Source organism: Ostrinia nubilalis, chromosome 23 (assembly GCF_963855985.1).
Source record: "Ostrinia nubilalis chromosome 23, ilOstNubi1.1, whole genome shotgun sequence".
Taxonomy (NCBI): Eukaryota; Metazoa; Arthropoda; class Insecta; order Lepidoptera; family Crambidae; genus Ostrinia; species Ostrinia nubilalis.
In genome coordinates this window covers 9,257,195-9,268,745 of record NC_087110.1, presented here as the reverse complement: position 1 = coordinate 9,268,745, position 11,551 = coordinate 9,257,195, and the positions used below count along the sequence as shown (strand labels likewise).

The 11,551-nt window shown below is 42.2% G+C and overlaps 2 protein-coding genes across 4 annotated transcripts; one reads left to right on the top strand and one right to left on the bottom strand.

Moving 5' to 3' along the window:
• Nucleotides 1-2,192: 2,192 nt before the first annotated feature.
• On the top strand, nt 2,193-4,048 carry LOC135083427 (uncharacterized). Its single transcript, XM_063978171.1, has one exon. The coding sequence runs from the start codon at nt 2,226-2,228 to the stop codon at nt 3,306-3,308; it is 1,083 nt and encodes a 360-aa protein (XP_063834241.1). The 5' UTR covers nt 2,193-2,225; the 3' UTR covers nt 3,309-4,048.
• A 1,917-nt stretch (nt 4,049-5,965) lies between these two features.
• Nucleotides 5,966-11,276, bottom strand: LOC135083259 (adenine phosphoribosyltransferase). 3 transcript variants are annotated; one of them, XM_063977998.1, is made up of 4 exons: nt 11,204-11,276; nt 10,956-11,066; nt 10,030-10,267; nt 5,966-6,502 (listed from the first exon to the last, which is right to left on the bottom strand). In XM_063977998.1, exons 2-4 carry the CDS (start codon nt 11,042-11,044, stop codon nt 6,278-6,280), a joined length of 552 nt encoding a protein of 183 aa, XP_063834068.1. In that variant the 5' UTR covers nt 11,045-11,066; nt 11,204-11,276; the 3' UTR covers nt 5,966-6,277. The 3 variants fall into 3 exon arrangements, with proteins under 3 accessions (XP_063834068.1, XP_063834067.1, XP_063834066.1); XM_063977997.1 differs by having other exon boundaries at nt 10,956-11,058; nt 11,189-11,273; XM_063977996.1 differs by having other exon boundaries at nt 11,189-11,268.
• Nucleotides 11,277-11,551: the final 275 nt, after the last annotated feature.

Sequence of the window (11,551 nt, the reverse complement as noted above, 5' to 3'; positions counted from 1 at the left end):
GGTGACAAATCAAAATAAAAATCCCCAATCGGTGCTATTTGTTTATTGCCGTCAAAGTTTGTCTACTTGTAGTCTACAGACTGACGTCACGCGCCAATAAGTTTCCTTCTCTGACGTCATTCAAGGGACTCCCACATAACCCCACGGCCACAAATGATGCATTCCTTGTGCGTAAACACTAAACAGACACATTCACGATTAATGAACTTTGGATTAGGTAGGTACCTATATATTTATTCTGTTGTAAACAATCTTGAAGAAGTAAATCAGAAATCAGAAATATTTATTTATTAAAAGATATTATTCTGTAACCTCGCTCCAAAAAGGCCGGAAGTTTGAGAAAATTCTACATTTCCGGTTAACATTTTAAGCTTTAAGGCTATTTACGTCATGTTGTAACAGAATCTTCTGATCCTCGCTCAGCACTGCTTTTCAAATGTCTGCCATGGATTTCAAGCATTAAAACGTGATGCAACCTTAGCTTACCTACGTGACTCTCACTCGGCATGGGGCACACTGAAAAACCAGCGTCGTGGCCTTCCTCACCGGGGGGCCACGGCATTATGCTGAGTGGGGTCCCATCCCATTGCGATGGGCATCGCTGTGCGACAGGGTGGCACTGTTCAGTTTACTTTCTCTTCCATTGTATGTTTTATGTGTTAGCTACCTCTGTCATGTTTGCTTTTTTTATTTACCTCTTTTGTCTTTTGTGATGTCCATGGCAATAAATGTTTCTTTCTTTCTCACACCTATAAGATGTTGAGAATTTCGGAGCTTTGGAATACGAGTTCATGGAAATAAGCATTATTTTATTTCCCAAGTTATAGGTAGTTTTATTAAAAACGGAAGAAGGCAAAATATGAATCAAGTTCAAAGCTATAACGTGCGTAATACGACATTGACATTGGTATCACCGCCATCTTCCTACGTGTTTCCGCGGTTTATCCTGCGCTTGCGCACGCACACAAAATAACACATTACAGAAAGGGACAGTAGGGTCATTAACCCCTTGATGGATTTCATCATAGATTCGATTAATATATTCAGTGCAAGGAACCCAAACCAACATCCACAGAGTAAAATAAATACGTGTATTTAGTACGTGTAAAACTTTCCTACTTATTTTGTGTTGGTGAATTTTGGTATGGACGGATTTATAGTCATATTAGGCACATTTGGTGTATCACCAGTTTAGGTATAGATCGCATTAAATGTGACTTATTGTACCTAAGTGACTATAGGAAAACACGCAAGTTACTAATCATCATCATCTTTTTGTGTACCTCTCCATTGCAGGAGCGCGAGTTGCGACCCTCTAATTTTACCAGAAGTAAATAAGTATATAGAGGATTTTGGCTACCTACTGTACCTACTGTACAGTCTCCGTACTACAGTAATCATTCAATTCATTTTGTTTGAAGAACCTAGTTACTATGTTTTATTGTCGGTCAAGCCACGTCAAGCTGTAGATCCTGCCTACACAGGAGTCGCAGTGTTGGGAATAATATCTACTTATGTAAGGCATGTGGTGGGCTACGCTAAGCCACAGAATAAGTAATGCTAAGCCTGCTAAGCCAAATCTACGTTATGTTAATCCCTAATCTTAATGCGTGCCGCGTGCTCCTATATTCGTGAGATTACTGCCACATAGGATCTGTACAGTCCAGCAAAATACACCAATCTTGATGGTGTTAGCACGTGCATGTTTTATTTTGATCTTTGCGAGCTTTTACCAGAGCTTTTTACATAGTAACGCTAGGTACTTACATCACAGAATTTGAATCTTACCGACATACATAAGGACCTTGTGTCGCATTTTTTTGCAATTCTTATTTATAAGAACACATTCGTTTTGTTGCAGCTAATTTCTTAAGACCACATTATTTAAATTGAAATAGGTAGGTATGCGTAAATACCAATTGCATAGTAATTAATCAGACCTACCTACCACAAACAGTGACTTTGGGCCAAACGCAGTCAACAAATATTAAGTCAAAGTTCATCATAGGTACCTAAGTAGGTATTTATCCGCCTGACTGTACACTATTTTGTCATCAAATTTTCCTGTACGTAAGAAGACATTATCATAAAGCGCTACACTTATAAAAAATATACAAATGCTTACTCATTAAATGCTTAGTCAGGCAAAATTTTCCTCAACCTGGATGCCCTATATAAAGTTGGACATTGACGAATATCGTCAGTCTATCCAGAGCATTGGAAACATGTGGAGCTACTTGGGATTACTAACTTTGGTGGCGTTGGCCCAAAGCCACGACGTCATAGTTGGGAATAGCACAGAGGGCCGAAAAATCTTCGACGAAGTCCGCCATGCCAGCCCCACGATTTGGCGGCAAACGGAATCGCTAACAATCAACACGACTGATGCCGAAGTCATCAGCCGAGTGGCCATAACCGACCTCAGGCCAAACAAGGACGGGGATGCGAAAATCCTTGAAGGAGGAGAGGGACAGAAGAACGTCACAATCGAGCTCAAAAGTCCTACCGTACTCAGAGGGTATGACTTCCAAATCGAAGTTTACTCCGTTCCCGAAAACCAAGTGAGGAAGCAAAGAAATCCTGAAGATCCTAGTGAGGATTTACCACTTACGCCGTTTGAAGATTCGAAGAAAGTTGAGTCTACAACTGGTCAGAACTCCGGATCAACCGAAGCTTCAACCACTGAAAACGTTGATGATAAACTAAAAACCAGTGACCCTATCGTTTCCAGTGAAACTGCAGAAGGATCTGAGCCAACATCTATCACTCCTAGCAACAATCAAGAAGTAACAGAATCAACCAAAAACGACGACAGCTCCAGATTTACTCGTGGTGCGGTGAATGAAAACAGTACAAGTGAACAAAACACACCTGCAAAGGACCTGCCATCATCCACAACTCCAAGGCAGGACAAAATCAGCTACACGACAGGCCCCCATTGGGAAGTGCCAAGGCTAAATATCAACCTGCCAACACCAGCAAGCAATGACCAGGAGGAAAAAAGAAACGCACGCGATGTAAACGAAAGTGATGACGACAAAAAGGTTTCAACAACTGCAAAATCTCTGACACCCAACTCTGCTAATGTCGACCTATCGAAGACTCTCCCGGCAGTAAATGTACCTTTACCTTATGCCAACCAAGGAACATCAACAGCAGTACCTACAACAGAAAAGTCACAAAACAAGAGAGAAACAGAAGATAAATCTACAACAACAGAACAGCAAGATGTTAAAAATGTACCCCGTGTGTTGGGAGAACAAAATTCCACGATTCTTGAGCAGAAACCTGTGATATCTATTCAATAAGTTATTTTGCCATAGAAATTAGAATATACCTACAGAGTAGTCTTTGTAATTTAACATTTAGTTTTGGTTAGTATTGTTGCTGTGAAGTTTTGTGCCTAGCTCTTACAACATTATTTTATTTTCCTTATAAAACAATGTATGTTAAGTTAACTCGCTTTTAAGAAGTTATAGCATTAAATAAAAACAATAAAACCATAAATGTAAAACTCTGTTTTATTAAAGAATATCTTCAAAAACCTAACAATAAAAACAACCTGTAATGGAATGGCATTCGTATTATAAACTATCGCTGGTATAAACATCAGTTGCATTAAATGCTTGCATTGTACATTTATTAATATTTTATTTTATTTGAGTCAACTATAGGTCTGACTAAGTCAGTGCCCGAGGGAGGAGGGCAACATTTTTTTTTTATCCACAACGAGGGAGCTCTTGGCCTGTATCTCACCTGATGGTAAGTGATGATCAGGCCGAAGGTGGAAGCGAGCTTCACCCGGAATCCTCAACCACGGAGAAACTGGCTATCTTACCTCTAACTGCCGGAACACAATAATGCTGTTAACATTGTTGTTATGGCGACAGACTTAGGTAAGATAGTGGTAGCTAGCCAGGCGGACTTAGAAACAAGCCCTACCACCAACCAAACCGAACAGAAAAATCTGCCCCCACTGGGAATCGAACCCGGGACCTCTGCGTCTGAAGCAGGTGGTCTTACCACTAGACCACAGAGGCGGTTATGACGTAACGTATTATTATGACGTGACACAGCAAACAAATATCAAGATCTTAAGTCTCGGACGTTTGACGTCACAAAAACACCCTCATGCCGCGCCCTACCTCAGGCAATGAGTCAGACAAGCGCTAGACTTATGATAATAATTACAATTTATTGATAATTAAAAATCGGCCTCCCAATAAGAGTACGCGCACACCGTTGATTTTTCGTCGGCCGATAGTTTAGTCGGGCAGTTGATCAGTATGGGCATGTATGGGAGTGCGCACACTACGCCGATTCGATTTGGCCGATTCTTCATACAATTTAAAATCGGGCACAACTATCGGCCAACCAAAAATCAACGGTGTGCGCCTACTGTAAGTGCTACGATTTTTACGCTCATCTGTTGGCGCCACTGTAGTACATAAAATCCTGTCGCTCGATAATGGCAAAGACAGTGACGCCAACTGATGAACGATGCAGCGACAGGACTATCGCATTTGCACTCACCAACTTTTATGGACGACTGAGTTAGCTCTCATTATGAACTGAATATTGGTACTCTTATCCAACTCATTATTTGTTGCACTGGTTAGGCCTTAGCTGCCATTTTGATAATATCAACATTTTGTGACATTCACAATACACAAAGTACATTAATATACTGGCTAAAACAGCTTATTATGCTTAAACACATTCTTTATAAAATTTTAACTAAAACACAAATAATGACAGTAAAATAATAAACGATACAGCACCAGTCTAGTCACAAACTTAGTTTGTACTATGGTGACTAGGTAATTGACAAAGATATTACACACTAAACGCCCGTATTCACAAACACTACTATGAGGTCTCACAGTGTCCGTGGACGCACAGGGTCACACACGAACCAATCACCGAGCAATAGACACCGTTGAGTCAGGTAGAAATGCTTGTGCATAATATCTTACAGTGAACTGTAAGATATTATGTAGTAAAAAACTGACTTTTTTGGACAGACACAAACACTGGACTTGCCAGTATTTTTTTTATTTAAAACTAGCGGCCGCCCGCGACTTCGTACGCGTGGATCCCGTTTTACCCCCTTAATCTATCTTACGCGGTTTAGATTTTTTCATACAAATGTTTTTTCCCGCTAACTCCCGTTCCCGTGGGAATTTTGCAATATCCTGTTACCTGCATGCCAAATTTCAAGCGTCTTAACTTAAGCGGTTTAGATTTTTCATACAAAAGGATTTTCCCGCTAATTACCGATTCCGTGGGAATTTCGGGAATTCCTTGTTGTAACTAAGCTTATAGTTTATTAAGGTACCTACATGCCAAATTTCAAGCGTCTAACTTAAGCGGTTTAGACTTTTCATATAAAAGGATTTTCCCGCTAATTCCTGCTCCCGTGGGAATTCCTAAGTATACTATAACCTGCCCAGGAGTATGAAGAATAATTGTACCAAGTTTCGTTAAAATCCGTCAAGTAGTTTTTGTTTCTATAAGGAACATACAGACGGACAGACAGACAGACAGACAGACAGACAGACAGACAAAAATTTTACTGATAGCATTTTTGGCATCAGTATCGATCACTAATCACCCTCTGATAGTTATTTTGAAAATATATTTCATGTACAGAATTGACCTCTCTACAGATTTATTATAAGTATAGATAATAATAATCCTTTTTTACTATAGCCAGATCTTTGGTCTTTAAGGCCCGGTTTCAACCAAAGCGGAGCAAAGCGGAGAAGTGCCAAGCCGTTAACATTTTCTATACAATTTGACAGCATAGGAAGAGCGGAGCTGTGCGGAACGGAGACGAGAAGTGGAGTGAATAATGAAACCTGATTGGTTATTTAACACACTTCTCTGCTCCGCTCCGCTTTGGTGGAAATCAGCCGGGCTAGGATGCGCGCCGTGATAAAATCTTATCGATGTTTGATACGACAAATGTATGGGCTTATCACGTAAAATCGATAAAATGGCGTGATAAACGCTTATCGCGGCGCGCATCCTAGGCCTACAGGCCTAGTTGAATTAATTAATATTTTTTTCCAACTTTATATAAAGTTATTTGATATTGCTTATTTATTAGATTTTTCACTGAATATGGCCATAAAACATTCATAAATCATTGGGGCTCTTGCTTTTGAGTAAAATCACTTCGCTTAATGATCTCAGAGAAGACTTCTCAGTCAATTTACAAATTAATTGGTTTCATGTCATTTTGTTTGAATTTTTGTGCTTAGATCTAGACTAGCTAATCATACTTAATCAAGGAATGTACCAGTATACCGTCTGGAATGTTCTTGCGTCCGTTCAAAGATTCCAGTTCGATGACTGTCAAACAGCCGATCACGTTGGCACCACAGGTTTTGAGCAAATGTATGGAAGCAGCCAGAGAGCCACCAGTGGCTATCAAATCGTCTACGATGAGGCAGTTGAGTCCGGGTTGGATTGTGTTCTTCTGGATTTCTAATATATCCTGAAAAAATAGACAAATGTGGGTTATTTTACATACAAACTATGTATTAATTTTAATGAACGTATAGTGATACAACAATCTAAGTCTAGATTAAAGTAATTAAATAGATCATAATACAGATAATCAGAATCACAAAGATGTAAAGGCTTTGTTATTTCCTATAAAATACTGCTTCATAACAGGAAATACAAATTGAATGCAAATTTTCCAGGAAAATCTTACAAAACCACATAACCACCTGTATAATTCATAAAATTACTTTTAAATATTCATAGAGAGTTCGTTCGTTCGTTCGTTTCAGCCGAAAGACGTCCACTGCTGGACAAAGGCCTCCCCCAAGGATTTCCACAAAGACCGGTCCTGCGCCGCTTGCATCCAGGTACTTCCCGCGACCTTTACCAGATCGTCGGTCCACCTAGTGGGAGGCCTGCCCACGCTACGTCTTCCAGCTCGTGGTCGCCACTCAAGAACTTTCCTGCCCCAGCGGCCATCAGCTCTTCGAGCTATGTGCCCCGCCCACTGCCACTTGATTTTAGCGATTCTGCGGGCTATGTCAGTCACTTTGGTTCTCCTACGGATCTCCTCATTTCTGATTCGATCACGCAGGGAAACTCCGAGCATAGCACGCTCCATCGCTCTTTGGGTGACCTTGAGCCTTCTTATGAGGCCCATAGTAAGCGACCACGTCTCAGAGCCATACACCATCACTGGCAACACACACTGGTCAAATACTTTTGTCTTGAGACACTGCGGTATTTCGGACGTGAGAATTTCGCGAAGCTTCCCGAACGCTGCCCAGCCGAGTTGGATTCGACGATTAACCTCTTTCTCGAAGTTGGACCTACCTAACTGGACTGTTTGTCCCAGGTATACATAATTGTCAACAAGTTCGAGTGTAGTGTCTCCAACCTTCAGAGGAGTGGGTACAACACGGGCATTTGACATAATTTTTGTCTTGTCCATGTTCATTTTAAGACCCACTTGTTGAGAGGCTCTACTGAGGCCATCGAGCATTGTGTTTAGGTCCTCCACGGTCTCAGCCATGACTACGATATCGTCCGCGAAACGAAGGTGTGTGATATACTCGCCGTTGATATTTATGCCGAATCCGCTCCAGTCCAGAAGCTTGAAAACATCTTCCAGGGCGGTGGTGAACAGTTTCGGAGATATGACATCTCCCTGTCTCACCCCTCGCTGCAACTGGATAGGTTTCGAGTTCTGATCCTGGAGGCGGACCGACATTGTGGCGTTTTCGTACAAGCCCTTCAGCGCTTCGATGTATCTATAGTCAATTTGGCACCGTTGGAGAGACTGTAGCACTGCCCAGGTCTCGATCGAGTCGAAGGCTTTTTCATAGTCCACAAACGCCAGACAAAGTGGCTGATTATACTCCTCGGTCTTCTGTATAATCTGCCGTAGCGTATGTATGTGGTCTATGGTACTAAAGCCTTTTCGGAAACCGGCTTGTTCGGGAGGCTGGAAGTCGTCGAACCTGCGTGCGAGACGATTCGTGATGACTCTCGAAAACAGCTTGTAGACATGGCTCAGAAGTGAGATGGGTCTATAATTTTTCAACAAGGTTTTGTCGCCTTTTTTGAAAAAAAGTATCACCACACTTCTGTGCCATGCCGTAGGCGTTTTTCCCTCAAGTATGACGGAATCGAACAGCCTCTGAAGAGCCTTTAGTACCGGCGTTCCGCCTGCTTTCAGAAGCTCAGCCGTGATTCCATCATCACCCGGTGCCTTGTTGTTTTTCAGCTGTTTGAGAGCCATTCTAATCTCGTACAGGCTGACGTCCGGGATATCTTCGGTGTAGTGTCGGGTCAGTCTAGCTCTTGGGTCTTCGGCTAGATTTGTGACAGGTGTACGTACACTCGTGTATAATTGTCCGTAGAACTTCTCAACCTCTTCCAATAACTCAGGCCCCGACGAGATGTCTCTGCCATCCTCGGTCTTCAGCTTGGTCAGTTGACTTTGGCCAACAGACAGATCCCTAGCGAACACTTTAGAGCCTTTGTTACGCTCAATCGCCTCTTTAATACGATCTGTATTAAATTGGCGTAGATCGCGAGTCAAAGACTTGGAGATCTGTCTGTTAAGACGCCGATACTGAGCAGCATCTTCAGAGGACTGCAGAACCAAGTTTCGTCTCTCTTCCATAAGTTTATTGGTGAGGTCAGAGATCTTTTTGGTTCCTTTTGGACGACGGGTTTTAAAGAACTTAGACCCAGTCGTTTGGACAATTTCCACGAACCTGTCATTGTATTCGTCCACATTTTCGCAGTCTCCTAGGCATTCGAAACGATTTTGCAACTCGAGCTGAAAGCTTTCGGGGTTTTGGAGTTGGATGGGCGCTGGGCGGAGCGTAGACTTCATCAGTCGACGCCTCTCGAGCTTGGGTCTGATATTCAATGTGCCTCTTACCATTCGGTGATCGCTTCCTGTTTTGACCGAGTTGATCACAGAGACATCATTGAATATATGCTTCTTCGTCGACAAGATGAAGTCGATCTCATTTTTTATAGCGCCATTGGGATGCAGCCATGTCCACTTTCGCTGTTTTGGCTTCCTGAAGAAGGAGTTCATCATAAAGAGGCCCTCCCTCTCCATAAAGCCAGCCAGCAGTTGGCCACGTGCGTTCCTCTCTCCATACCCAAATTGCCCCACTTTCAGCTCATTATCGCTTCGTCTACCCAGCTTCGCGTTGAAGTCCCCCATCACAACGGTAAAATGGGACCGGGAGCTATGTATGGCTCTGGAAATATCCTCATACATAGTCTCCACTTCGTCGTCGGGGTGTTCCGTGGTCGGTGCGTATACCTGTATGACCTTCAGCGAATACCGTTTGGTGATTCTGAGTATAAGGTACGCTACCCTCGCCGAAACACTCTCGATCTGGACCACGTTGTTGACAAGGGACTTGTGGACGATAAACCCGACACCACCCTGGGACTGCTGGTCGCCCTCCCGGAAGTAGAGCAGGTTTCCGGATTTCAGGATTATGGTGTCCTCCCCCTCTCTTCGGACTTCGCATAATCCTACGATATCCCACCGCAACCTGCTCAGTTCTTCCTCGAGTTCGGCGAGCCTCACGTCAGTCCGCAGCGTGCGAGTGTTAAATGTTGCCAGGGCCAGAGGTCGTCGGGGTTGGTAGCCTGTCGGTACCCGGTGATTCTTAGCACCCCTCGCCCCACCGTTACCGTGACCGCTACCGTGGCCCGGGATAGTGGGGCCGCCGGGGACTAGGGGCCGTGTTTTTTTGTTCCTCTCCATGGGGGGGATTTGCCTTAATCGCCACGCTTGGCAGGCGGGTTGGCGATCGCAGTTTTTTATAAGGTTTCGCACGCAGACGCTGCTGCCCGTCCGGTGCTGCAGGGATTTTGTCGCCTCTTACGACACGCCTCCTGTTGGCGGTGGGGAAGAGTATTCTTTATGGCCGTCCCCACACGGCACATAGAGAGTAGAGACACATAATGTCAATTTATATTTAATATTCATCGCTTAACATAATTGTTTTGAATACTAACCGATCCATATTCCAAATCATATTTATACGAAGCAACATCTCCAGGAAGCTTTCCTTTCTTCCTGACCGGTATGCAGCCTACTCCCAGCTCTGCTGCCAGGGCAAATGAGAACAGGAAGCCTCGGGACTCCAGACCGATGATGGCTTCCACTTGTGGGAATTTCGCTTTGACGGTTTGTACGAGTAAGTTCTGGAGCAGTTTGGCGGTTTGGCCGTCTGAGATTGCTGAGAATATGTCCCTGAAAATTTATAATACAAGTTTTATATGTGTCACCGTAAAATTGTGAATTCCGTCAGATTATAATCTGACGTAGTTAAATTACAATGTAACGTAACCTAACCCACTGTTAGTTTACAATCTAACGCGTTATATTATAAACTGACAGAGTTCACAATTTCACGTTGACATATTATGTACACACTTGTTAGTACTTGTTATAGTTAATTGATAGTGTCTTGTTTGTAGTTTATAGATAACATTGTTAAACATAATGAACCCTTGAAAACTTTATGATAACCCAGTGATAACCTTATAATTTGACTGTAGTATTTTAATCAGTAAGATGACGAACAACCCACAGAAGGTGCCAACTAGCATCTTTAGAGGTGCGAGATGACGAATAACTCAAAGAAAGTTATAATGATTAAATATTAAAAATGATTGTCTGGCTCCAACTACAGATTTTTCATTCATCTCACACGGGATCTATTCATCATCATCATCATTTCAGCCATAGGACGTCCACTGCTGAAAATAGGCCTCCCCTAATGCTTTCCATGTTGATCGATTGGTAGCGGCCTGCGTCCAGCGCTTCCCGTGCGGGATCTATTGATTCCTTCGAATAAAGCACGTGACTTATACATTTTAATAAAAATCTGTTATTTTTACAAGGTTATGTTTACATGAGGAAAATATTGCATACTTACCAAAATAATATTCCTTTTTTAGGAAAGTCAGGAAAACTCTTTATTTTACTTTTAAGCTCAGCTATTTTCTTTTCATATTCTGAATCCATTCTTAGCTGCGAGCCTGCGATTCTACAAAATATAAAAAATAAACCTTTTGTACCTACTTGAGCCTACAAAATGATAAATCTTTGTAAGTAAAGAAGCACATTAATAAAATGTTATTGTTAAGCATTATGGAAAGTTTTATAAACCTGAAGGAACCGCACTTTTTCAAACGAAAAGTTTTCCGATAAAATAGAGGAAAACCAGCTGCAGAAAGCCACTGATAGTATCTGTCAATGTCACTGTCACTGTTCACTGATAACACATTTTTTTAAGTGGTGATGTTTTACAGCTCTGGCTCTGGGTACAAGTCTTTTAAGTCTAAAGATTACAGAGGTTGAGTACCTTCCCCATATTCCCCTACATTCCCTTTAGAAATAATTAATCATAAAATAAACTATATAAGGTTTCCCTTTAGAAATAATTAATTACAATGTAATACATGTATGTACCATTAATGATGATAAAATTATTGGTAGTTGCGCAACGAGAATCGAAGCCATCACACAAGC

Excerpts from the sequence above, each read along its gene's own strand:
- LOC135083427 (XM_063978171.1), top strand. The coding sequence starts at position 2,226 with ATGTGGAGCTACTTGGGATTACTAACTTTGGTGGCGTTGGCCCAAAGC.
- LOC135083259 (XM_063977998.1), bottom strand. The coding sequence starts at position 11,044 with ATGGATTCAGAATATGAAAAGAAAATAGCTGAGCTTAAAAGTAAAATA. Across the intron at positions 10,268-10,955 it reads AAAAAAGGAATATTATTTTG|GGACATATTCTCAGCAATCT; the intron begins GTAAGTATGCAA and ends ATAAATTTTCAG. Across the intron at positions 6,503-10,029 it reads ATGATTTGGAATATGGATCG|GATATATTAGAAATCCAGAA; the intron begins GTTAGTATTCAA and ends CTATTTTTTCAG.